The sequence below is a fragment of the Callorhinus ursinus genome, unplaced genomic scaffold, assembly GCF_003265705.2.
Source record: "Callorhinus ursinus isolate GAN/ISIS: 27379988/994484 unplaced genomic scaffold, GSC_fseal_2.0 scaffold61, whole genome shotgun sequence".
NCBI classification, from domain to species: domain Eukaryota; kingdom Metazoa; phylum Chordata; class Mammalia; order Carnivora; family Otariidae; genus Callorhinus; species Callorhinus ursinus.
In genome coordinates this window covers 4,933,032-4,960,756 of record NW_027397123.1, presented here as the reverse complement: position 1 = coordinate 4,960,756, position 27,725 = coordinate 4,933,032, and the positions used below count along the sequence as shown (strand labels likewise).

The window sequence follows — 27,725 nt, the reverse complement described above, 5'->3', positions numbered from 1 at the left end:
CACCCAGGCACTCCAGCAAGTTATTCCTCTAACTGAAACCCTTTTAGGTGGAAAGAGTTGCCACTCCCAGAACATTTGCTCTGTTCATTTCTTTCCTGGTTCTTGAAGTAGGCGCCTCCCTTGTAAGGCAGCCGCAGTACTACCCGCCCAGTGTAGCAACTAAGAGGGCCTTTTCATCATAAAAGCCCAAGGGGACCTCTTCTACCAATAGTCATTGCTGTTTGCCTTGTGCCTAGAATGGGACATTGGGGTAGGGGGTGGGGTATCCAGCAAATACCCTTGCAGTAACCAAGAACCTTTGGATAAGCCAGGTGACAGTTTAGTTAGGATTTTTCCTCCTTTGGATTTATAGAAAACATATAGGGGCACCTGGGTGGTGCAGTCGGTGAATGTCTGTATCTTGGTTTCTGCTCAGGTCATGATCTCAGGGTCCTGGGATCAAGCCCTGCGTCAGTCTCCACTCTCAGCATGGAGTCAACTGGAGATTCTCCCTCTCCCTCGGCCCTTCCCACTCATGAGCTCGCTCTCTCACTCTCTCTCAAATAAATAAATATTTAAAAAAAATACATAGTTTACATTGTATATGAAGTGGGATTTTGTCAAAATAAGAAATGTGATCGTAATTAAGTGCTTCATGGGAATTCGTTTGTATGTCTCAAACTATCAGTCCAGCCAAATGTGAATTCAGGAAAGCTATGGTTTCCCGTACTGCATTTGTTCTTTATACAAAGCTTTGAATATCCCACCCACACATTTTTTAGAAATAGACCTCAAGGGACCTGATATCTGTCTTTTCTCTTAGTCTAGGAGCATCTCCACTGGTGGTCGTTAGGATTATGTTAATTCCAGTGTTCCTGTAAAATGCCAGGCTAGCTAAATTGAGTTGCTGATTTCTCCTAGATTTTTATCTACCTCAGTATCATTTGTCAGAGAAATCTGTTATCCTTTGCAAATTAAACCATGTAGTTCATATTAAAGCAGTATAGACAGCCCTATAATGTGGTTTTCTATTCATTAGAAAGTCACAAATGTCCACCTCTTTTTACAAGCATCTGTCACTTGTCTTAGAATTCTTTTTCAGTGGAAATGTAAGTAAAAGAATCAAATTGACTTGTGATTGACGCCTTCATTCCACAGATATTTGTTGCACACTTTATTTGTACCAGGTACCATTCTACACACAAAGGATATGGTAGTGAACAAGATAGAAATTCTTCCCTTCAGGGAGTTAAAAGGGGACTGCAATCTCAGATAAGAGGGTTCGAAAAGGCATCACTAAGGTGACATTTGAGTTGTTAAAAAACAAAATTCAACTGAGTAAATTTTAAAGATTTTATTGGCTCTGTTCAATTATTCATGAGTTGGGCAGCATCCCATCTAGCAGACGGAGAGGAGTTCCAAAGAGTTGTTCAGAATAAAAGGCCTTTATAGGCAGAAGGGAGCAGGAAAAGAAAGTTTCGAGCAGAGTGGATTGGTTCGGTCAAGGCCACCTTCCTATAGGAGACAGAAGGGGTCTCTCCGGTGAATTACCTCACCAGGTCATTCCAGAGTGACAGGTTACAGGTTTCATTCCTGGGAGAGGCTGAAATTGCAGTCGGTTAAGTGTTAAGTCTTGGTTTGCTGATGTAGGGCTTAGCACAAGTGACTCCATCTGGGGCTCTGTGTTTCTTTTTTTTTTTTTTTAAGATTTTATTTATTTATTTGAGAGAGAGAATGAGAGAGAGAGAGCACATGAGATGGGGGAGGGTCAGAGGGAGAAGCAGACTCCCCGCTGAGCGGGGAGCCTGATACGGGACTCGATCCTGGGACTCCAGGATCATGACCTGAGTCGAAGGCAGTTGCTTAACCAACTGAGCCACCCAGGCGCCCATCCTTGTTTCTTTTTTTGAATAAAGAGCTGAAGCAGGTGAAGGACTAAACCCTGTTGATAACCAGGAACAGAGGATTCTGGACAGGGGAAACAGCTACTGCGGAATTTCTGAGGCAGGATGAACCTGAGTGGAGAGCAGAGGGAACCTATTGTGGCCGAAACAGCAAAAGGGTGGGGTCAGCCTTTGAAGGGAAGGTGGAGGGTGGGCAGCTGGACAGGATCCTTGTGCAGTGAGTGAGCGGTGCTGTCACTTCTCCTCTGGCCTCCACCCCTATACTGTTCCAGGGCTCTGGTCTCCCGCTGGGGCCTCAGGGTTGGGAGGGTGTGGCCCTCTGGGCAGGTGCTGTGCATTCCAGAAGCCCAGGGCAGCTCTAGGGATCCCATGACTTGTAGTTCTTTAAGGGGACTATATTTTATATCTTCTGACGATTTTAGTTGCCTTCCAAGTATCATCACCTTGTAAATGGGCAGGCAGACCTTAAATCAAATCTTTATGTAATTGAACCTTGGCTTTTAGTTTGATGTACTGACAAATGTCTTTTGTGTACTGTGTGATTACCTGTGAATCTGTTTGAAATAATTCATTTGTGAGTACTCAGTGACTCTTAAGAACCTTAATTCATAAGAACCAAATAATAATGTATTTTGGGTAGATATATGCCAGAAATACCGTAGAGCAACAGTAATGGAAAGTATTAGGGACTGGCTTCAAAATGATTTTCATTAACCTGAATGGAATTAAATTTGAATGTTCCTTTTTTTTTTTTTTTTTTTTTTTTCTAAAAGGAAAAAAATTTTTATTTTTCTTTTTTTTTTTTTTTTTTTTTGCCTAAAGGTAAAATTCAGTGTTACTTCTCTCTTTCCTTTCTTGTTTTGACTAGTTGATCTTCCATAATAGATTGTGGAGTAAATATTTCCTAACTGTATGTGCCAAATGAAAATCCAAATTGCTGCTATTAATCAGAAACTGAAAAAAGCTTATATAGTTCTGGTTTTCAGGCTGTTGTTAATTTCTAGCCACTCGTTTTGGCTTATTCTTTTATTGAGGTGCCTCTTCTATTATCTAAATTGTCTTCAGATTTTAGCCTTTAGAAGAACCTATAATTAATTTAAGCAGTTGGAATTTGAGTGATTTTGTGAAGTTCATTGTGGAACAACAAGATGTACTGTCTCTTGAGCCCATTCTGTGTGGGTGGAAGCCATTGGGGCCAGAGGGCATCTGCCCTTCTGGAGGCACTGGATCCTTTGATTTTGATTGGCCAAGACACACTGTGCCACCACCTCATTATTCTGAAAATTGCTAATTAAAAGAAAAATAAGGAATTAAGCAAATTTCCATCTTCTCTAGTACAACTGTTTTTCAGGGTAACCAAATAGCCCTAATGGATGGGGCAAGTTTCTTCTTTTTAGAAGAATCTCAGTATTCTTCTGTGTAAAAGGGATGATACAATTAGGAAAATCACCATTTTGCACACCATAATGAATTAACTGACTCAGGCAAGTAGTCAACAATGGAGGATAAAACCAGTTGTTAAAAGGTCATTGGGGAACTTCCTAAGGGAAAGATCAGGCCTTTCCCACCCAAATCTGTTAGTCCACCTCAACATCACTGAAAATGAGACAGCCAGTTAGTTGATCATGAATCCTAAGAATCACAAAGTAACCCCCATAGTATGTTCTTGTACTTCTCATACTTCTTCCCTCTCCCCAGGGTAGGAGGGGACCTGAAATAATCTCATCAGTCCTCTAGAACGAATTCCCAGTCTACATAAAATATGGGGTATAGTGGAGCAAATTATATAACACCACAAGGAAGCCATTAGACAAATCAGAATGTAGCATATTCTATAGGCAGTTGACTGGATTTGTTTAATAACAAAGTCAAGTAGCATAAGAGGAGAAAAAAAAAGATGTAGAAGGCATCTAAAAACAGAGTTAAGAGATATGACAACCAGGGGCACCTGGCTGGCTCAATCGGAAGAGAATGCAACTCGATTTCAAGGTCGGGAGTTCGAGCCCTACATTGGGTGTAGAGATTACTTTAAAAAATAAATATTTTATATATATGAAGAGATATGACAGCCAAATAAGTTGAGCTTTTTGGGGTTGAAATTCAAACAAGTACATTTTAAAAGATAACTTGGGAAGTTTGAACATATACTAGGTCTTGGTTAATTGGGATTTTGCTTCAAAACATTCCAGCAAAAAAAGGTGGTGGTGGGGAGAAGGGTAAAAAAAAACCATGGCAAAATGTTGGTGGTTATTGAAGCTTTTTGATGGGTATGTGAGGATTTGTTGTACTCTCCTTTTGTGTTTGTTTGGATATTTTCCAAGTTTAAAAAAAGGGAGTGAGAAATTTATGTTAGGAGTAGTGTATGAGGAATATCCCGTAAATGATTCCGTTCCGTGGAGGATTTGTGCATATGAAGTGGTCTTGTAACAGAAATGGGAGTGTTTAGGAAGACTCTTCTGTTTTCTGTCTACTCACAAAATAGTCCACTTCTGGTACTTCTGATCACTAAATGTGTGGTGGGGAGTTTCCCATGCCAAGCAGTTGTGAGTCGGTTTTGACATTATTTCCCTGAAGCTAGCATCAGACCCCACAGTTTAAGGGCTCAGTCCCACAGGAGTGTCCTCCTCCCCTTTAGACACCAGTCGCAAGGCCAGGGTGTTGTTACCCATACTTCTTACCAACTGGCTGTAAAGCAGAGGTTCTCACGACCCCCACCATGGGTTCCATTAATTTGCTAGAGCAACTCAAAATTCAGAAAAACATTTTACTTACTAAATTATAAAAGGATCTAACTCAGGAACATCTAGGTGAAAGAGATGCACAGGGCCAGGTATATGGGAAGGGGTGGCACTTCCATGTCCTCTCTAGATACACCACCGTCCTAGCACCTCCAAATGTTCACCCACCCAGAAGCTCTCTGAACCCTCCTTTGGGCTTTCTCAAGGCCTCAGTCTGTGGCTATGATTGATTCAATCATTGGCCATTGGTGATTGATTCGACCTCTAACCTCTCCCGTTCCCAAAGGGGTGGGGCTGAAAGTTCCAAACCTCTAATCAGTGGTTGGTTCCCCTGACAACCAGCCCCCATTCTTAGGGGCTTTTCAGAAGTCACCTCATTAACATAAACTCAGGTATAGTTCATAGAGGCTTGTTATGAATAACAAAGCACACTTTATCTCCCTTATCACCGAGAAAATTCTAACGGTTTTAGGAGCTATGTGCCGGGAACCTTGGAAGAAGACCAAAATAGACATTTCTTGCTGTAAATCACAGTATCACAGAGTGTATTATTGAGTAAGTTGTAGTGATGAAAAGAAAAGCAGGTACTTTTCAGAAAAATGAAGAAAATAAAAGTGAATCAAGGAAGAAAATGAGAACAGAGAACCTACCCCATCCCCTGGGCAGGACCCCAATAGCAGGTAGGAGTCAGGTGTGCTCCTAATTTTGGTGACCAAAATGGCAAGGTTGCTTTCCTTTAGGAGGAGAAGATTTAAAATTTCACTGTTGCTAAAAAGGTTTTGAGTGAACATAAGGGAAATACTAGGTTTGGTGGGTGAATTAGAAGGAGACAGAAACAGAAGAGTTCATGGAGTATAATTTTACATAGAACTAGCTTTCCTGAATTATTCTTTATTCTAAATGTTTATGGTTGCTGGTCGGCTTGTGAGATCTCACAGGATTGGATAGCAGCCTGTTTTGGCAGCCTCCCTCATGTTTATAAATCAGGATTCTGAATGTGCGTGAAATGACATTTGCCAGCAGTGCTGGGACCCGCATTGACAGGGCTTGTGTCTCCTGCCCCTCCGCTGCCTCACGCCGGTGCGGTCTCTGAGCAGAGGGGCTGGCTTGCCCTGTCCATTCCTCCATGAGACTGCATTTCCTGGCCCTCTCACTAATGCTGACCTACCCAAAGCCAGGAAAGTAGAAATAGCCTGGTGTGAAGGAACCCCCGTGAGTCCCTGCTCACTCCAGGACCCCTCCTGAGGCCTCACCAGCCCCTGGAGAAGGCCTCAGTGCCCTGGTCTGCTTTCCTCTTCACCTAGCTGCTGCCGCCCACCCTCTGGAAGAAAATACACAGGAGCTGGCTGCGAGCGGGCAGAGATGAGTGAAGGCAGTCAGAAGTGCTCTAGGCTGGGGGCGCCTGGGTGGCTCAGTCGTTGGGCATCTGCCTTCGGCTCAGGTCATGGTCCCAAGCTCCTGGGATTGAGCCCGTATCGGGCTCCCTGCTCAGCGGGAAGCCTGCTTCTCCCTCTCCCACTCCTTCTGCTTGTGTTCCCTCTTTCGCTGTGTCTCTCTCTGTCAAAAAAATAAATAAAATCTTAAAAAAAAGTGCTCTATGCCTTTTGGGCGAGACATAAATGTGTAGACTGAAACATGAGGTGTGATGCTGTGGGTGCAGGTGGAGAATAGCCTCAAGCCTGACTGCCGGTTGGTTCAGTGTTCTCACGCTCCACTCACCCTGACAGGACCCAGCCCCCTACCCCAGAACTTCCTACCCAGGCCTGAAGAGGTTAGGGCAGGGTAGAGAACCAGGTAGGCCCTGGTAAGTATTTAGGTTTTATAGAGAATGAAATGGGATTTTTATGGGGCGCCTGGGTGGCTCAGTCGGTTAAGCATCTGCCTCCAGCTCAGGTCATAATCTCAGGGTCCTGGGATCGAGCCCCGCATCAGGCTCCTTGCTCAGCGGGGAGCCTGCTTCTCTCTCTGCCTGCCGCTCCCCCTGCTTGTGTGCTCTCTCTCTCTCTGACAAATAAAATCTTTAAAACAAAATTCTTAAGTAATTTCTATTTCAGTAGCTATAATGAATGAAATAATATTTTAAAGTTTTTTTTTCTATGATATGGAAACACTCTTGATTTTGTCTCCTTCCATGTGACTGAATACAGTCATTCTGATGTTTCAATTAGTTTACTTGGGGTTTTTTGGCATATGTAGTCATGCCATCTGCATATATCTCTTCCCTTCCAATAGTTATATATCTTGTGCTGACCATCATTTTTTTTAAAGATTTTATTTATTCATCTGTGAATGCTTGACAGACTGAGTCACCCAGGTGTCCCCATAATTTTTTTTTTAAGATCTATTTATTTATTTGAGGGGCGCCTGGGTGGCTCAGTTGGTTAAGCGACTGCCTTCGGCTCAGGTCATGATCCTGGAGTCCCGGGATCGAGTCCCACATCGGGCTCCCTGCTCAGTGGGGAGTCTGCTTCTCCCTCTGACCCTCCCTCCTCTCATGCTCTCTCTCTATCTCATTCTCTCTCTCAAATAAATAAGTAAATAAATAAGTAAATAAAATAATAAGTACTCAAATAAATAAGTAAATAAAATCTTTAAAACTTTAAAAAAAAAAAAGATCTATTTATTTATTTGAGAGAGAGAGAGCACATGAGCTGGGGGAGGGGCAGAGGGAGAGGGAGAAGGAGAGAAGCAAACTCCCTGCTGAGTGCAGAGCATGGATCCCAACACTGGGTGGGGCTCCATCTCAGGACCCTGAGATCATGACCTGAGCCGAAGGCAGATGCTTAACCGACTGAGCCAGCCAGGTGCCCCGATAAGTTTTAATATATAAATATATAATATTTAATATATAAAATAATCAGAGTGAACATCCTTGGGGCGCCTGGGTGGCTCAGTTGTTGAGCGTCTGCCTTCGGGTCAGGTCATGATCCCAGGGTCCTAGGATCGAGCCCCGTGTCGGGCTCCCTGCTCCGTGGGAAGCCTGCTTCTCCCTCTCCTACTACCCCTGCTTAAAAAATAAAAAAAAAGCATCCTTGTTTTGGTCCTTATTTTAATGGGAATGCATTGGATATATTACTGTTGGTTATTGATTTTAACAATTAACTTTTCTTATACATGGTGCATGCTTATGGTAAAAATTCAAACATTTCTGAATGACCTAAGTCTCCTTCAAAAATACTGACTCTCCCTTCCAACTCCATGCCATTGCCAGATATAACTACTATTGTCTTATGTATCTTATGTAGGTAGTAGCAAATAGATATGCACACAGAAACATATAGAGAAAATACATCTTTTTATTCCCTTATGCATATCTCTAAACAGCATACCCATTAATTACATACTGGCTCTTAGTTTGAAAGAATAAGCATACAGTTCCAAGCCATAACAAATGTTATACCTGATTGTTCATTCATGGATGAGTGTGTTGCTTACAGGAAAGCCTTGCATGGTTTACAGACTTCCTTTCTGAACAGTAGTTGTGATCTCCCCTATGCCTATTGGTAGTGTCACCCTCAAAGTCACCTCAAGGTTTGCCGCTGGTGTCTGCGGCAAGCTGGATGCCGAAGAGCTGTCCAGGGAAAGAAAGCAGAAAGAGTTTGGGGGGGAAGAATCCAATGTCATTTGCACAAAGATACTGGCATTTTTGATGCCCTGCCCTCAGCCCTGTAGTCACCATGTTGCTCCTGGCTTGGCTTGGCACTTTTTTTTTTTTTTTTAAGATTTATTCACTTGAGAGAGAGTGTGTGTGTGTGAGCAGGGGTAGAGGCAGAGGGAGAGGAAAAGAGAATCCTCAAACAGACCCTGCACTGAGTGCAGAGCCAGATGTGGGGCTAGATCCCAGGACCCCAAGATCATGACCTGAGCTGAAATCAAGAGTTGGACACTCAACAGACTGAGCCGCCCAGGCACCCTTTGGCTTGGCACTTTTACGTGGAGGGTAGCAACTGCTTTCTTCCCTTCTTTCACAAACACATAGGAGGGATTGTCTACTATGCACCAGGCACTGAGAACGCAACAGAGAGCAAAACAAAGACCCTACCCTCATCCAGCTTAGCTCCTAGGTGGGAAGATAGACAGAAGAATAAATAGCACATGCAAAGGTAATGTCAGGTAGTGGGAGGTGCTGCAAAGAGAGACGAAGGATGGGGGGAGAGAGAGGTAGAGGAGAGGCCGAGGAGGGGACATTTGAGCGGAGACCATCAGACCGTATGAATTCCAAGGGCCAGTATGCTCCAGAGGGAGTAGGGTGGTTCATTCACCAGTGGGTCAGGATAGGCTCTCCGTCAGAGGACACTTGGCAGTGTCTAGAAGTATTGTTGATTGTCACAAAAATGACATCTCCCATTTTTTTCCATGCTAGGGGTAGGGTAAGAGGCGTCTTACTCATTGAGAAGAACTTGACTGTTACCCCAGAGGGCCCAGAGTGGTTTGAAGGAGCAGGTTTGAACTTGCGTGCTAGGGAGTCAGAGTTTCACTGACTCACTGTGTATTTTAGGAACAAATTTTTGCCATCTTTTAAGACCTCAGTTTCCCTCTCTGCTTCTGACCAATATCCCATTCTTCCTGTCCCGCACATATACACGCATGGTGGGATGGTGTTTCTGAGAGAAGCATGGGACATTAGGCAACCAGACTCAGGCCCCAAATCCTGAAAGACATAAGTTTGCAGGGGCACAAAGCTCTTCGATTTATCTGATTTTCAATTCAAATTTATTTGGAGAAGGCGGAATCTTGGTATTTCTCTCCTCATAGCCCATCAGGTTGTGTTTCAGTCCTGCAGCGGAGCAAAAGTGTGGATACTCAAAAGCTCCCCTCTGCTGCAACATTCGTGCTCTTCTGCAGCTCTTGGTCTCTCAGAAGTCACCGTAGGGGAAAGGGATTTCCCTCTGCTTTTTGCTTTAAAAAAAAAAAAAAAGGTAAAGATTTGAAAATGTATTCAAAACAATATGATCTGAAAGGTTGTGGTTACTGCCCCTCCAACCAGTGCTGCTGGCATCTCCTAAGTAAAGACCAGGAATGCCACTGGTGACACACAGCCCTGCATAGGACAGCCCCCCACAACAGTGACGTTTCTGGCCCCAAATGTCAATAGCACTGATGTTGAGAAACCCTGAGGTAGTGGGAACTGGGTTATGCAAAAGACTTGAGACAGGGGCTGTGCTCAGAATCTCTGAGGAACAGCAAAAAAGCGGGGTGGCCAGAGCTGAGAGAAGGACAGGAGGTAAGTTCAGAGAATAGTCAGGGGCCAGATCATGGAGGGTATTGTAGAACAGAACAAGGACTATGGATTTTCTTCTGATGGCAGTGAAAAACCGTTGGAAGATTTTGAGCAGGCAAGTGCAATCTGGTTTCTGTTTTATAATAATCTGTTTCCTGTGTGGAAAGTAGACTCTAGGGGAGAGAGAAGATGCTGCTAGTTGCCTCCCCAAATCCAGTCTCCCCTTCTTCCTTAGCAACAAAACTCTGGGTTTGTTTGTGTTTTGTTTGGTTTTCAGGCATATTGTGCGCAGAAAAGAGGGTATGCTCCCAGCCTTCCTTCCATCTAGGGGTCGCTTGAATAAGTTCTGGTCTGTGAAGATGTAACTAGAGGTTTGGGATGAGTCTGCTGCCCCAGTTTGCTGCTCTCTAGAATGCAGGCAAATGGCTGAAGGTCGTTTAGCCACTTAGACCTGAGGCAATGGAAGAATGTCAGCCTTGCATGAGGATGCAGAGCAGAAAGATGGGAACTGGGTTCCTTGGGATGCCCGGGAGTCCCCATCCCAGCTCTGGACTGCTGAACCCTAGGTTTATTTTTTACCTTAGAAAGAAGTAAACATCACTCTTGCTTAAGCCACTGCATAGGTTGTTGTGTGTAGACAGACCTAATCCTAATTGAATGGAACAGGAAGATCAGTTAAGAGGCTATTATAGTAATTAATCCGAGCAAGAGATGATCATAACTTGGAACAGAATGCTAGCAGAGGAGGTGACTGGAAGCAGTTGGACTTGTTTTTAGGTGTACGGCTCGGAGGCATTCGGTACATTCACCCTGTTGTGCAACCCGCAGCACCATCCATGTCCAGAACGTCTTCATCTTCCCAAATTGAAACCCTGCTCCCTTTAAACAATAGCTTCCATTCCACCCTCCTCTACCCGGGAAATCACCTTTCTACCTTCTGTCTCTCTGAATTTGCCTATTCTAGGTACCTCCTATATGTGGGATGGTACAATATTTGTCTTCTTGTGACCGGCTGCTTTCACTTACCATTATGTCTTTAAGCCTCATCCATACCGTAGCATGCGTCAGGGTTTCCCTCCTTTTTAAGGCTGGTTGATATTCTAGCAGTTTTATTTGAATATAGCACTGTGGGACATGTGTGTGCGTGCATGAGAGAAAGAAGGGTCGACAATGACTCCAGGGTTTACCGCATGAGCACCTGGATCACTGGTCGTGCTCTTTACTGAGATGGGGAGCCGTGGGGCAAGAGTAGGTTGGAATAAAGGTCTGCAGTGCCTATTAGACATCCCAGGGGCAATGTCAAGTGGATAGTCAGATATACAGATTTGGAGTTCAAGGCCGAGGTCTAGACAGGAGATAGGAACTTGGGAACAGTTGAGTCAATAGACAGTATTTAAAGCTGTAAAACTGGACCAGGTCGTCAAGGAAGTGAATATAACTAGTGAGCCAGAGGGAGAGTCCAAGGACAGGTGAGCCCTGAGGCACTCCAGTATTTAGAGGTGAGGAGATGACTGGGAAGCAGCCTAGGAGTCTGCTGAGGGAGCAGCCAGAGGGGGAGGTAGAGATGGAGCAAGTGCAGTGTCCTGGAAGCCAAGAGAAGCCAGTGTTTCAGGAAGCGGGGAGCGGCCCACTGTCTCCCATGTTGCTGGGAAGAGGTGGAAGATCCCCTTCCCCTCCTCAGCCCAAGGCTTGCCACAGCGCTCAAGGGGAGGAGGAATACCATGTGAATAGCAGAGGCTGTCGGTCACATGGGCATGGTGAACCCTAGCTCAGTGAAGTAACACAGGTGAGGCACGTACTGCCCTGTACTGACATGTCACTGGGATGCAGAGGGCTTCTGCTCAGTGTTGTATGGTGAAGATAATGTTGACGGAGTGGATTTCCACTTGTGAATTCCCCATTTGTCTTTTTAATCATTTTTTCTGTTGAGAAAATTTTTTTTTAAGTTTTATTTATTTTAGAGAGAGAGACAGCATGAGCAAGAGGGGCAAAGGGAGAAGGAGGGAGAATCTCAAGCAGACTCCACACTGAGCGCAGAGCCCGACCCAGAACCCCGAGATCATGACCTGAGCCGAAACCAAGCGTCAGATGCTTAACCGACTGAGCCATAGTTTAGTATTTTCTTTTTTTTTTTAGTTTAGTATTTTCTTAAGTCCCAGTGCCTTAAACACTCGGATGTCCCAATGGTAATATTTTCTTCTTTTTTTTTTTTTTAAGATTTTATTTATTTATTTATTTATTTGAGAGAGAGAGAATGAGAGACAGAGAGCACGAGAGGGAAGAGGGTCAGAGGGAGAAGCAGACTCCCTGCTGAGCAGGGAGCCCGATGTGGGACTCGATCCCGGGACTCCGGGATCATGACCTGAGCCGAAGGCAGTCGCTTAACCAACTTAGCCACCCAGGCACCCGGTAATATTTTCTTCTTGATTGAAGTGATAACTTTTTTTTTTTTTTTTAAGATTTTATTTATTTGTCAGAGAGAGAGAGTGCGCACAAGTAGGGGGAGCGGCAGGCAGAGGGAGAAGCAGGCCCCTGCTGAGCAGGGAGCCTGATGCAGGCAGGACTCTATCCCAGGACCCTGGGATCATGACCTGAGCCGAAGGCAGATGCTTAACCAGCTGAGCCACCCAGGCGTCCCTGAAGTGACAACTTTTAATGAAAAATACACTCATACCAACAAAAAGAATTTCCTGAACTCTAATAGGCTCCCAGGCCCATAAGCTTGTCTGGGTGACTTAAATATATTTTATCTCTGCCGTGTAGAAACCCACAATATTACTTCGCTTGTTTATGGAGGAAACTTGCATTTTCATGGGAAAAATTACTAGAAGAGCAGAGTCCTTTGTTTACCATAATTAATGTGGACTTAGTTACCTTGAGTAGCCTTTCACATTTTCATGTCCTGAATGATATTTTATAATTATCCTTATTAGTTATGTTAAGATTTATAGCAATGTAGCTAAAATATAAAACTTCCTATATGGGTTGGCATGGTAATAAATTGTTGATATATTTTCTTTTGGAAAGCAGGCTATAAAACAGAACATATAAACATAATCTAGTTTTTACAAAAAAAACATCTACAAGTACAAATATAGGCTGTATAGGAAACATGTAATCAGTGGTTATATCTATTTAGTGATATTTGGTAGATTTTTATTTAGCTGATCTTTTTCCCCCTAATTTGTTTGCAGTGATTATGTGATGTAAAAGGTTTTGTGCACCAGAGTGCTCAGCCCATGAAGTAGGAGTTCTGAAACTGTCTGTTGATATTTTCACCAGCAGGTGAGAGCAGCATGTCCAGAGGCAGAATATATATAATCTTATGTGAATAATTAGCATTTGGTGTTGGTTCCGCCACCCTTGGGCACATGTTAGTTTTTCTTTCCTTTCCTTGTTCTCTCTCCTATATATAGCATGGCAGCTTGCTCTAGGTTAATACCGACTGCAAAGAGATCTTTGTTGTTTTGTTAGTTGCCTTTTTATATAAAAATTTTTAAATATTTAAACACTTGCTGTCATTGGTTTTTAGGTCAGACTATACATAATTTCAGTAAGTTTGTTTTTTGCATTTTTATACCGTAATCTAATCTTTGCAAAGCACTTTCCATAGCCTGGGCATGGTCCACTGCATTCTCTATTTCTCTGGAGACACATTTAGGTCTCTATATCACATTCTGGTCTATCGGTTAGGTCATTATGTAATAACTCTGGAATTATCATATGAACAAAAGAGCAAGGTTGAGGATACTTGGAACCAACTGTTATGTTTAAGGTAGAAGTAAATATTGCAGAGAAAGAAATGAGTGAATAACTTTGGAATTTCTGATAAAAGCGGCCAATCCAGATCGACTCCATTCACTCTAGACTTTTAAACTGATCAGAAAAAAATGCTAGAATTCCTGGAAATGTTTGGCAGTGTGGTGTATGTGACAGTTTTATTTGTCCTTCACTCCGGGGATGTGAGAAAGACAGATTGTTAAGTGAGGTTGAGTAGAACATGAACTTGGTGAGACACTGTGTGTTTTAATGTGAAAATCACAAGGCATGTTGGGAGATGGAGTAGATTTGGGCATTCCATCATCCCACCACAGGCGTATATTCAGGGCTGAGTCAGGCCTTTTTTGGCCGTAGAACGGCAGTAACTAAAACCAAATTTTGAAATATTCTAGGAAGGTAGAGTTCCATTGATCCTCAGCATCGGTGGTGTAGAAAGAGCATGGTCTTTTGGGATTCAAAATAGGATGACCTTAAACCAAAATCTGTTTTAATTAATAAAATGTAAACATCACCAAAAAGAAAAGGTTTTCTGGTTCTGTCCATCAACACAACACCCTTAGCTGTAAATGTGGTATGTGTACATGGATATGGAAAAGTGAACTCATACCCTTTCCCGCCACCATCAGTGAGTTCCAGAAAACAAGGTTTCCCTTTGGTAGATTCTTGATGGCTGTTTTTGTTTTTTGGTTTTTTTTTTTTAAAGATTTTATTTATTTATTTGACAGAGAGAGACACAGCGAGAGAGGGAACACAAGCAGGGGGAGTGGGAGAGGGAGAAGTCAGGCTTCCTGCTGAGTAGGGAGCCTGACGTGGGACTCGATCCCAGGATCTGGGATCATGACCTGAGCTGAAGGCAGACGCCTAACGACTGAGCCACCCAGGCGCCCTTGATGGCTGTTTATATCCAGAATGCTCCGTGGACATTGACAGGCAGGAGTGGCAAGGTCACTGATGGTTTCTATTCAGGATTTGGGCCTTTATGAGAAATTTAAGTCACCGTAAAAGGTTTCTTTTAATGCAGAAGTCTGAAATTCCATCAACTCAGGATGCTATGGATAGATTAATCTTTTTTTTTTTTTTAGTTTTATTTGTTTAAGTAATCTCTACACCCAACCTGGGGCTCCAACTCACCCTGAGATCAAGAGTCGCACACTTCTCCGACAGCCAGCCCCTAGATTAATCTTTCAAAAATCCCCCTCAAATGCCAATTAATTCCGATTGCTTTATTCATAATTCTTAAATGAGACTGATGTGCTGAAGGACTGAACAGATGTTTTTGGGTTTGGAATTCCTCAAGAGGTGGGAGAAGCTGCTCTTTCTCCCAAGCCCTCTGTACCCTCTCCCTGTTTCACATTGGTGTTTCCAGCCAGTCTTTGCAGCTGCGCTCTGCTGTGGAATCATAAACTTGGAGACTCATGCCATCCAGGAATGCCACAGCCTACCCCACTTGATACTTGTGTCCCAGTCCCTTTTCCACTACCAGAGAAGACGGAGCCCTGCCTCCCAGTCTCCCTTCCCACCCCAGGGCCTGACACCATGCGGGAGAAGTCAGGGTTCCTGCACAGGGCTCCTCCCCTCTTCTTAGTAGCCACCACTATTGTGGCCACGTCCTGGATCCTATCCTAGGGAGACAGAGTGGCCTGATGGTTAGGAACACAGCTTTTGGAACATATCTGGCATCAGGTCTCTGTTCCACCTCTTACCATCTGCATGGCATTGGAGCAGGCTTCTTTCTCAAAGCTTCAGTGTTATCATCTGTAAAATGGATACATTTCTCTTCCCCACAGAGTTGCTTCACTGCAAGTAAGGTGCTTGGTATGGGTTTCAGCACTCAACAAACGGTAGCTGCTGATAGAGCTGCAGGTGTCTGTCCGCCGACATTTTAAACTCCGGTGTCTCTGACCGCCCCACTCACCCATTTCCCCAGGTTGTCACATCTGTTCTGCAGCCTCAGGGAATCCCGCAGTCCAGGCAATGTTCTCCATGTGAAGGACAAAATAGCTGCCACAGCCCTGAGGTCACATGCTTTCGAATTCACAACGTTAGAGTGTATTTCCTTCCAGGTTTGTCAGGAGGCCCCAAGGACTGGCCCAGGCCTCGGGGGAGGCCGGTGGGGTCTGTTACAGGAGGAGACCTGGGCTCTGACAGGAGGTGGGCAGAGGCAGGCTGGAGGTTGAGTTCTGTCCTCTCTCAAGAGAAAGTAGTGTTTATGCATCTGTTACTTTAAGCCTTTAGAGGAGATATCCTGTGAAATAGCTTTTCCAAAATCCAGGGTAGCCATTGATTTGATTGGCTCTTAGTGAATTGTTCACAACACAGGTGTTTTGTTGCAGCTGTAATTAGGACTGATGCTCCATGTATCGTGGCGGCGGTGGGGAGGAAGAAGATTGCTGAGCTCTGGTTCTCATCATTCCTTGTTCACAGGGAAGAAAATTTAGATTAAATGACTCATCCAAGGTCAAACATACCAAATGTCTGCCTTTTAAACCGTCCTGCATCTTTCCCCGACTTATTCCTGCAGCAGCATCCTCCTTCCACCATCCTACCAAGAGGGGCACCCTTCCCAGCCCCATCCTCCCATCAGGCAGCACTGTCCTATCCTGGACCCGGGGACATGAATAATTATGAATAATAATTATTCATAATTATTATGATTAAATTATAAATAATGATTTAATCATAAATATGAATAAGTATGAAAAGCCTGCATCAGGCTTTTCCCAGAATTTTCCCTTTTAGAAGGGGGAGGGGTAGTTTCCTGCTCCCTTAGCCCTTCCCTCCGAGAGCCTTTTCCTTCCCAACTCGCCCCTTTGCGTTCCTTCTCCATTGGCCCCTGACTTAGCATATCAACTTAGCAGTTTGTTCCCCACCATTAGAAAGTAACCCTCATGGGGCGCCTGGGTGGCTTGGTTGGTTGAGCATCCGACTCTTGATTTCAGCTTGGGTCGTGATCTCAGGGTCGTGAGATCAAGTCCTGTATTGAGTCCTGGATCCGACTCCACGCTCAGCAGGGAGTCTGCTTCTCTCCCTCTCCCATAAATAAATAAATAAATAAATAGATAGATAGATAGATAGATAGATATCTTTAAAAAAAAACCGAAGGAAAGAAAGAAACCCTCATGAGGACAAGGACTTGCTCATTGTCTTTCTTATAGTATCCTTTGGCCTTTTGTTGTGCTTTGTACATATCAGGCATTCACATATTACATATTTATTGAACAAATGAATGACTTAATTGTATTGGTCAGAAGCCATAAGAATGTGACCCCAGAGCAAATGGTACCCAGCATCTCCACTTCCCCCTTCCTCTCTTCCCCATAGCCTGCCAAGAGGCTGAGGAAGAGTTTGTGTGTCCGAGGAGCCAGCTCCACTCTTCCTCCTGTGTTTGCACTGTGTGGGGCTTCAGGATACCCTCATTCTGGCCTAGGCCAGTTAAGGTTGAGTTTGTCGTGTGCCTGGTCTCAGTGCTGCCAGCCCACAGCTGTACCCAGCTGTTTCAAGCCTGTTGGAGGCAGTGGGGCACAGTGGCAAAGGGCACAGACGCTTGAGGCAAGTGACCACTCTGTTACATCCAGTTTGTGTTCCCGTGACAAAGTTTCATAACCTCTCTGTGCCTTGGTCTTATTGTCCGTAAAATGGGAATGACTTCATACAGTTGTTCCTAGGATGAAATGAGATAATGCATGGTAGACCTTTAGCATAGGTGAAGTACATGCGGAGTGTTCAATGAAGGCTGGCTGCTAGTATGTACAAGACTAAATATATGCTGTTTATTCTGTTCCTGTCTCATGACTCTAGGTTGCTAGGGCCGCTTCCTCTGTGTCCCTCACCCTGCCCCATCTGGCACAGATCATTGATGGGGAGGAGCTTTGAGGCAGGTATGAGTGGAGACCCAGGAGGTTTGGGTGGGAGTTCAGCCTCTAATTCTAATTGTTCTCCATAGAGGGCTGATGCTTTGGTGTGAGATTTGTGTGAGTTTGTTTGTTTTAGTCTGGCCCTGGTGACTTCCACAGGGGAAAATCAGAGGGAACAAGTGGTTACAAGTTACCACTGAGACTTGCCTGACTTTTTCTCCAGGAAGCAGAGCTCTGACCAGTGGAGATGGAAAAGGACAGCATCTAAAAATTGTGTGCTGGAAGGTGAGAGGGCCCGACTTGGGTCTTATTTTTAGGTGCTTCAAGGGACAGGACTAGGCCGGAGGGTGGGCACTGGGGTCGGATTTTAGTTCCTTGTAAAAGCAATGGAAACCATTCCCCAACCGTTACCGCCTCCCCAAGGCACTGCACTGAGCGCTGGCAGCAAGTGGGCCCTCTCAGCTGTGCTCCTACCAGTTGAATAAATTGCAAACTCAATAGAGTAATTTCTTGAGTAAGTAATCTACTGTGTGAGCCAATGAAATATGATAGACCCTCCATGGAAAAAATGTGAGTGTTATGGAACATGATAAAAGAGTTGCAGATAGTTTTGTTATTGTTGTCAAATTTAGTATGGGCAAAACAACTGTAAAAATTTAAGGGAAGATGTCAATAATCTGGAAGTTCTCTGCTCAAGTTGCTTTGTGAGTGACACGTTCTTACTCTCCTTTATTTTTAATTTTTTAGAGAAGTTTTATTTGTTTGTTTGTTTGTTTGTTTGAAAGAGGGCAGGGGCAGAGGGAGAAGCAGACTCCCCGCTGAGCAGGGTGCCTGATGTGGGGCTCGATCCCAGGACCTGGAGATCATGACCTGAGCCAAAGGCAGATGCTCAGCTGACTGAGCCACCCAGGCACTTCTCTTGCTCTCCTTTAAAGAAAAAGAAGTAGGAAATCATAGAGAACACCTTGTAGCTAGGGTTATCTCAAGAAAGCAAAGAGGGAATAACAACATCAGAGAATAGGGGCACCTGGGTGGCTCAGTTGCTTAAGGCGGCTGCCTTTGGTTCGGGTTGTGATCCCGGGATCCTGGGATCGAGCTCCACATCGGGCTCTTCGCTCAGCGGGGAGTCTGCTTCTCCCTCAGCCTGCCACTCCCCCTGCTTGTGCTCTCTCTCTCTCTCTGTCAAATAAATAAATAAAATCTAAAAAAAAAAAAATTTCAGAGAATAGTTTTGGCGATTGCCAAGGGTGGCAGATAAATGCACATTTGTATCTTAAAATATTTATGGTATATAGTATTTTTGGCATATAAATTATTATAGTTATATATTAATAGTGTATATTAGCATAGTATTATGTATATAGTATTTTTTTAAAGATTTTATTGATTGGGCGCCTGGGTGGCTCAGTTGGTTAAGCGACTGCCTTCGGCTCAGGTCATGATCCTGGAGTCCCGGGATCGAGTCCCACGTCGGGCTCCCTGCTCAGCAGGGAGTCTGCTTCTCTCTCTGACCCTCTTCCCTCTCGTGCTCTCTATCTCTCATTCTCTCTGTCTCTCAAATAAATAAATAAAATCTTAAAAAAGATTTTATTGATTTACCTGAGAGAGAGCTTGCGAGCACAAAAAGGGGGAGGGGTAGAGGGAGAAGGAGAAGCAGACTCTCCACTGAGCAGGGATTCCCGAGGCAGGGCTCCATCCCAGGACCCCAGGATCATGACCCGAGCCAAAGGCAGACGCTTAACCGACTGAGGCACCCAGTCACCCTTGTATATATATATTTTTTTTCTTTAATGAATTCCCTACTTTAATGGAGTGCTCCATCAACCAACTAACTACTGATATGTATCAGGAGAGTGAGTTTCTACTGTTGTGACAAATAGAGTCATCCAGTATGTTTTCTTGACTCCTAGAAGACTGGTCTATCAGTTTTGTTTCCTAAGACTGAAATTATGACATAGAGCTATGTTAATAACACTGTTACCAAAATAACTTGTATCTTTGGATTCCATTTCTAATAGAATTCTTAGAGTCAAACTGACCTTTCAGATTTTCAATCACATGGCTTTTACTGTGCCTTCTGAATGCTGTGTGCACATAACTGGAACTGTGAGTTCCTCTGGTTCATTAGGAGCCCAAAGACAACCAGGGTTAGTGTGAGCCAGAGAGCACGTGAGGGGAATGGAGAAGAGGAGTAGGGGGCTGGGTGGGAACTGGGAAGGCCCTTTTGAACCTTGGGGTTTGCTATTTGGTTGAAACATTTTGTCTTGTAGACATCAGGCACCCAGGTGCAAATGTGAGCGCAAAGATCCTTCTAAAGCATGGTGACTCTCTAACTCCCTGTGATTTCAGGTTTCTGGGTACCGTTACCTTCTGCCCACATTGGTAGTTAACAATGTATCGCACGAATGCAGTAGACGTACAAGCTAAACCCCCTGGCTTTCTTGTTTTCACAGGTGTTGGGGCGATGTTTCTTGACAGTGGTGCAGGTCCATTTCCAGTTTTTGACCCAGGCCTTACAGAAGGTCCAGCCGGTGGCTCACTCTTGCTTTGCCGAGGTGGTTGTGCCAGACAAAAAGAACAGCGGTGGCGGCGGCTTCTCCAGCATGAGCCACACGCCCGAGTTGGAGGAAGCTGTGCGCTCCTGGCGGGGGGCTGCCGAGGTAACCCTGACCTGGGGGAAATGAATGCCCTGTGTTCAAATAGCGGAGGCTTCACAGGACCTTTGCCTGTTGGTTCCTAAAAGAGGTGTTTTATTTAGAGGTGTTAGTTTTAAACTGTTACCGTTCACTTGTTCATTCACTTGACAGTGAATCCCTTTGTGAATGCCCACTTCGTGCCAGGCGCAGGCCAGGCACCGGGGTGACAACCTCTACTCCCAGCCTCCTAAGAGAAAGGGCCTACAAAAACAGGGCCTCCATCACAGCCCTGAATACAGGGGCCTGTGATGGAGGTGTACAGGAGCCCAGAGAGAGGGCCCTGCCTCCAGCTAGGAGCAGGGCCGCAGAACTTCAAAGAAGAGGGGCCAGGGAGAAGAGGCTGGAGCCTCAGTCCGGAAAGACAGGCCAGAGCTGGCTGCGGAGGGTAAGTTCTCAGCCAGGCAGCCAGGTGGGGTGTGGTCAGGGATGACACATTTCTTGTAGGCATTTTAATACTCCTTGGTGTCCAGAGATGTCCTGCCTCTGTTTTTCTGCTCTTTTCACAGCCAGCTTCTTGGAGGAATTGTCCACCTCACCTTTGAGTCATTCTAAAAGACATTATTATGAAACACTTCAAGCATTTACGAAATGTCCCACATACCTTCTTCCTTTTAGCTTCGTCAAGTTAATCTTAACTTTTTACCAGTTGCTTCATGCCTTTTATTTACTTACTTACTCACTTACTTATTTTTAAGTAGGCTCCATGCCCAACATGGGGCTTGACCTCACAACCCCAAGAGTAAGAGTCGTGTGCTCTACCAACTGAGTCAGACAGGTGCCCCTTTCCTGCCTTTTATTTTTAACTGAAAAAAAAATTTATTTACAAATGCAGCTGAGTTCCCTTTGTACCTTTTTACAGTCTTACTCACATCCCTTCCTTTGTAGTGATAGCCTCTTTTGAATTAGGAGTTTGTGAGTCCTCTGTATATTTTTGTATTTTTACTCTGTATGTGTGTATCCATAGATAACGTAAGTTATTATTTTGCCCAGTACAAAACTTTATATAAATGGCATCATTCAGCTCACTGAAATCTGGCTTCCACTCCTACACAAGAACAGGCATTAACTTGTCAGGGTTACCGGTGCCTTCTGTGTGGCCAAATCCAGGGAACCGTTTGACTCCAGTCGGCACTCTCGGCAATATGGGCCCTTGGAGACTCTCTCTCCCTGTGGCCTCCCTGAGCCAAGTGTTAACCTCTTGGCTCATCCTCTGCGTCTGCTTCGCTGGCTTCCGCTCTCCAACACAACTTACGGATGTCAGTTTCTGAAGGCTCAGTTCGGGGTGCCCTTCTCCCTATAGGGTCGCCATCTACCCTTGGGACTTTAAGAACTGCCTTTGTGCTGGGGGCCCGCAAATATGTGTGACCCGTCCACTTCTGTGGGCCCCAGGCCCCAGTATTCAGCTCTTGCTTACCTCAGGTACCCAGGTGGCTCAGGCTTAGCTTTTCCCCACACCCCTGGGGCTCCCCAGATTTTCCCCATGCTGGCAAGTGCTGCCATCCCACACTGGGTCCTTCGTGCAAAAAACTTGCGAGTTCTCTTCCTGTCTTTGTGTCATATCTACATCCAGTCCATAAGCCCTGAAGGTCCCACCCCGAGTATTATCCCAGATCTGCCCCTTTCTGTCACTGCCCTTGTTTAGGGAATCACTACTCTCCCTTAACCCCTGCAGGAAATGAACTCCCTCTCCCTGTCTTGCCATCCTTCATCACTCTCCATTTAAAAGTGGATGATGTTGCTATTTCCTTAGGGTAAAGTATAGACCCTTCACCATGAGCTGCCTCGTCCCACAGAGTCTGGTTCCTGCCCTGCTCAGCAGCCTTATCTGTGGCCACTCTCCTCCTTGCGCACTGGGTTCTGGTTTCTTCACTAACATGTCTGCTCATCCATCCCACACTTCCGCTGACTGCCTCCTCCTCCGTAAACTCATAACCGAAATGCTGATTTCTCGGTGTCTAGGATGCTCCCTGTTACAGTTCTCTTTTCCTTCGTGTGTCTTCCTCCATTTTAGATGCTTTCAGTGTTTTGTTTGGCCCATGAGGCTGTCAGCTCCCAAGATGGCAGGGACGAGGTTGTGGGCCTGCCTATCCAGTGACACCCAACACAGGAGACCTTGTGGGTTAAATATTCGAGTGAAACAGTCTTAGAGAGTCAAATGGTTTTAAACTGTGAAACTGTTAGGGTTCAGGGACTGGATGGAATGGTAGTCATAGGTAATTTGTGGAGCTTTGGGAACTTTATAGCATTATAGCTGCTAATGACCTTCCTGCAATTTTGTTAAATATTACAACTCCTACACCAGAAGAACAAAAGAAGAACAAAAATTAGCTGTTAAAAAATGTCATTTGTTGCACAGATATTGTTGCAACAAAAATAGACATGGAAAAATTGAAAGACAGTTCATCCTGAATTCTTCCTCCCATCTAAGAAATTAAATATTTTTTTTTCTGTATTCTCTGGTCCTGACCCACATGGATAGGTAACTTACATTTCATGGCAACAAAACATTGATTCATTTTTTTCTTGTTTCTCTGTCTTGATTATGTACTCTTCATAAATATTTAATGACCAAACAATAAGTATTTAATGTTTTTGTGCAGATTTTAGAAGTACTGTTTTTCCTTTAACATTCTAATGTACCTTTTTTTCCTGTTCTGTGTTGGTGTGGCTTTTTACTTTGGTGTAGAGGAGCACCTAACCTTATGTGTTCTTTTTTATTATTATTATTCTGGAAACTCCAAGTGCCAGTATTCTAGCTTCTCTGTCTTTTAAAGCAAAGAAATAAAAAATGTGAAGGTTTGACATATAAAAAGATTAATAACAGACGGGTACATCTTCTTTCGAGGGTTTCTTAAGTAAAGTGGTGCTGTGTCAGCTTTGCTTTCTCTTCAAGATGCTTGATTTAAGGGGGGTGCCTGGGTGGCTCAGTCATTAAGTGTTTGCCTTTGGCTCAGGTGATGGTCCCAGGGTCCTGGGATCGAGCCCCGCATGGCCTCCCTGTTGGGCGGGAGGCCTGCTTCTGCCTCTCCCACTCTCCCTGCTTGTGGTCCCTCTCTGGCTGTCTCTCTCTCTCTCTCTGTGTGTGTGTGTTAAATAAATAAATAGATAGATAGATAGATAGATAGATAGATAGATAGATAGATAGATAGATAGAATCTTAAAAAAAAAAGACGCTTGATTTCATCTTCCTAAATTTCTGGCTGCTCACTTGGTAATACAATTTGGAAAGTCTGGTGTACATCTAATGCTTAGATTGTTCCTCGCTTTAACCTTTTGTTTTTTGTTTCTTGTTTTTTAAATGTTGCTAACGTCTGTCACATCTCTGTCACCTACCGGCCATTGTTTCTTGTTGCAGGCGACATCCAGACTGAGGGAAAGAGGCTGTGACGGCCGCCTGGCAGGTATTGAAGTTCAGCAGCTCTTCTGTTCTCAGAGCGCAGCGATTCCTGAACACCAGCTCAAAGAACTGAACGTGAAAATCGACAGTGCTTTGCAAGTAAGCGTTTTAGAACTGGCACATAGTTATCCGAGGACAGGAACATGGGAGGGAGTTCAAGTTGTGATGTTGAACCAGTTGGAAGGAATAGTAAGATGGTAGTTGACCTGAAGTCTTAATTTAATTAACTATAGAAATTTTCCATTCCTGTGGTCACTGGATGTTGTCATTTTATGATCTGCTATATAATCTTGATTCTTAAAAAAACAATTTCTTTGCAGGCTTATAAAATAGCTCTGGAAAGCTTAGGCCACTGTGAATATGCAATGAAAGCTGGTTTCCACCTGAATCCAAAGGCAATTGAAGCCAGTTTACAGGTATGCTTTTCTTTCTGGTTACTCTTGAGCTGTGGTATGGCAGATGCGCCACCCCAAGTGAACCAGGTGTCTGGGCAGGTGTGCCGTGGGTCACCTCTCCTCTCCTCTCCAAACCTCTCGCAGGGCTGCTGCAGCGAGGCTGAGGCGCAGCAGACGGGGCGGCGGCAGACCCCCCCGCAGCCCATGCAGTGTGAGCTTCCCACTGTCCCCGTGCAGATAGGATCCCACTTCCTGAAAGGCGTCTCCTTCAACGAATCGGCCGCCGACAACCTGAAACTTAAGACGGTAGCTTTCCATGGGGTTTCAGCAACCGGGTGTGAACATGGAAACAGTGCTTTAGGGACACCTAAGGGCTTGTAAAGAATATAGACTAAACAAAACTGAAGTCAAAGTAGGTGGTATTAGTAACTTGGTGTCTAAAAGCAGACCATGGGGCGCCTGGGTGGCTCAGTCATTAAGCGTCTGCTTTCGGCTCAGGTCATGATCCTAGGGTCCTGGGATCGAGTCCCGCGTCGGGCTCCCTGCTTGGCGGGAAGCCTGCTTCTCCCTCTCCCTCTGCCCCTGCTGGTGTTCCTGCTCTCGCTATCTCTCTCTCTGTCAAATAAATAAAATCAAATAAAAGCAGACCATGGTGACTTATGAGACATTTGGCAAGTTTTATTCATAATTTTGTTAAATGTTTAACATAAAGTGTTTTGAAAGTGCACTATAAAATGCTATTTACAATTGATGGTTTAGTGGACTTACACAAATTAAATAAGAAGAGAAGTCTTGTCATACAACTGCAGTAACTATGCGCATTCATGGGGCATCATGTGTGCCAGGCATGGAGCCAAGGGCTCCACGTGCACTGTCTCATTTAATGTTCACCCATGAGGTGGGTGCTGCTCTGTTCTCTGTTTGACGGATAGAGGAACGAAGGCCCAAGCTCACACAGCCAGAAAGGAGTAGACTGGAATTTGAGGTTATGCAGTCTGTTTCCAGAGCCTGCATACCTGACCACTTGGTCATCCAAAATAAAGTTGAGGTTTTCATTGGTATTTGTTTTTACCAGATGATTTTGTCTCCTTATTTAGAGGGATTCAGAATTTGAAAATTCCTCAACCAGTTTGCATCGATGCTGTATTTTGTGCTAGTATAGAAATCACATGTACGTATTAATGTACATGTATCCGTATTCTCTGAGGGTATCTGATGATAATTACTTGAGACATTAAAATGACATGATTTGGGGGGGTGGGGACTGAAACAAAATGCTTTCTTCTTGAGGGCTACTGTGTGCCTGTAAATTCATTTCAAGACATTTTAGAATCTTGTACAGCTTTATCTTGAGCAGTGAGCTCTCGTCTTTTCTTTTCAATCCGTAGCATACAATGTTACAGCTGATCAAGGAGGCGGGCTGCTACAATGGAATCACACCCAGGGATGATCTTCCTGTGACTGAAGTACTGAACCAGGTGTGCCCGTCCACATGGCGGGGCGCCTGCAAGACTGCCGTGCAGCTGCTCTTTGGCCAGGCTGGACTGGTGAGCAAGCGTATGGGATGCATGGGAGATAGAGCCGGGAGCCATGCCTCCAGCAGGGGAACATGTGGTGTGGGCACAGATGTGGAAATACTGAATAATTTTAAAAGTTCTTTGGTCCTGCAGGGTGCAGACCACATGGAGAAGGTAAAAGAACAGCAGCATTAAAACGCCTTTTTGTTTTCTTTTATAGGTTGATAATATAATATGTATTTGCTGGAATCCTAGTTGCAAAATGATGTTGCAGGTTTTCCTCATTTTAAAGACACCTATACATTAATAATAATTTGATGGGGAGGGCCTCCTTGGCTCGCTTGCCTACCCTGGAGTGACAGTGGATATCTTTCTGATGCTCAAACATGCCAAGCTTCTTCCTATCTCAGGCCTTTGCACTTGGCTGCCCCTTTTACCTGAGAATACTCCTCTCTAGTCTCTATGTGACTCACTCCTTAACTCCCTGATGTCAGCTCTGAGAAACCTCCATGGTATAAGTAGTCCCCCCGACCAGTCACTTTGTATCCCAGCTCTCTGTTTACAATCTCCTTCTTAGCCATAAAATAACAACATCAACTCAGAAGTTGGTTTAGTCTTTTCACCTTTGGAGAGAAGAGTAACTTTTTTGCCAGAGTTGCATGGGATCAGGAAATCAACATTTGAAAGCACCATTTAGCTTTTTGTTTGGCATCTAAGACCCATATAACCTTACATACTTGATCCCACTTTCTAGAACTAAATGACTAGTTTTTGAAAAGATGTAGCATTTTAGTCAGCGGTTAAAGGAAACTAACTCAAGATTAAGAAAATTTTAAAAAACTGTTTCTTACTCTAATTCCTCCATTATTCGTGAATGGAACTGTGGGGATGATGCTGTCCTTTTGTTTCATGCGGATGAGGGCTCAGGTGGCCTAGCTCAGGGTGGCGCTGCCTTATGTAGGGCCAGGTGAGGGCCAGTCCATAGTGGTGAGTTACACCTCTTTTAGGATGTAGTTCTTATTACAGGAACCCCTCAGAGAAGGAGTAAGCTGGAGGCTCCCTGCTGAAGTATGTGAGAGCCTGCTGCCTCTAGGAGATTGATCCATATTCCCAGAGATCTTTTTAGCTGAAGCTAGGAGAAACATGGCGTAAATTCTCCAAAAAGGAGTAAAAAGTAAGGCAGAAGGACACACAGGCTGTTTTGGGAAAACATTGTAGGTTAAAAAAAAAAAAAAAAGTCCCATGTTACTGAGAGAGCAGAAACTTCTTCCAGTTCCTTACTCCATGGTCCCAGGGCACCTTTGTGTGTGACTGACAAAGAACCTTTAGACTATGGCTCTAGAGATGGGCGGAGAGAGGAAGCACCTGCCTGGTCCAACAATGGCTATTACTTGGACAGGAAGTCTTTTCCAAAGGACATTGCACACCAGCTGTGGGAACTCTGTTTACAGAAGTGGAAATCAGCTCCATTAGAGGCTGAATTTGGAATCATAATAAGCAGTTTTGCATGGCTTTTGAAATCTAACAGATTTATTTATTTCTTTTTAAGTAATCTCTACACTCAGTGTGGGGCTTGAACTCATGACCCTGAGATCAAGAGAGTCGGATGCTCTACCGACTGAGCCAGCCAGGCACGCCATAACAGATTTATTTTTAAAGCTCTTCATGATTATTTTCTTAAATTATTTTAGTTATTTGAAAATATATTCATGGTTTTGTCAAAGTCTCTAAATTACCTTGGCTACTACATCATCTGTGTAATATTAAAGACTCTACTCCAAATAAGAAGAAATCACTGGGGTACCTGGGTGGCTCAGTCACTTGAGCCTCTGACTCTTGATTTTGGCTCAGGTCATGATCTCAGGGTTGTGAGAGCCAGCCCCATGTCAGGTTCCTTGCTGGGCGTGGAGCCTGTTTGGGATTCTCTCTCTCCCTCTGCCCCTCATTACCTACCCCAGCTCATGCATTCTCTCTCTCTCTCTTAAAAAAAAAAAAAAGGAAAAGAAAATAAATCATTGAGAGAAGAATCATCTTTACCTTTCTGAGCTAGATCTGTTTTTATTGATGGCTGAGGATAAAATGATCTTTTAAAAAAGTTTCCTCCGCTTCTAGTTTGTGTTCAGGCATTACAAATGGCCTTTTCTGAAGCTGTGGTTAGATTTTTAATAACGGTTTTACTTCTTTCCAGTGCGTAAAGTAGAAAAAAAAAAAAACAAGAGGAAACAAAATAATTCCTAATTAACA

General features: G+C 44.3%; 1 protein-coding gene across 5 annotated transcripts in view; it reads left to right on the top strand.

Annotated features, from left to right (window-relative positions):
* The window catches only part of GARRE1 (granule associated Rac and RHOG effector 1), an 80,375-nt gene that overhangs the window by 35,569 nt on the left and 17,081 nt on the right, over nt 1-27,725 (top strand). For all 5 annotated transcript variants that reach the window (XM_025854329.1, XM_073885420.1, XM_073885418.1 and 2 more), the window contains 5 exons: nt 19,930-20,136; nt 23,528-23,668; nt 23,890-23,985; nt 24,109-24,270; nt 25,353-25,511. In XM_025854329.1, the coding sequence (XP_025710114.1) occupies nt 19,930-20,136; nt 23,528-23,668; nt 23,890-23,985; nt 24,109-24,270; nt 25,353-25,511 (765 nt within the window). The remainder of the gene's footprint in view (nt 1-19,929; nt 20,137-23,527; nt 23,669-23,889; nt 23,986-24,108; nt 24,271-25,352; nt 25,512-27,725) is intronic.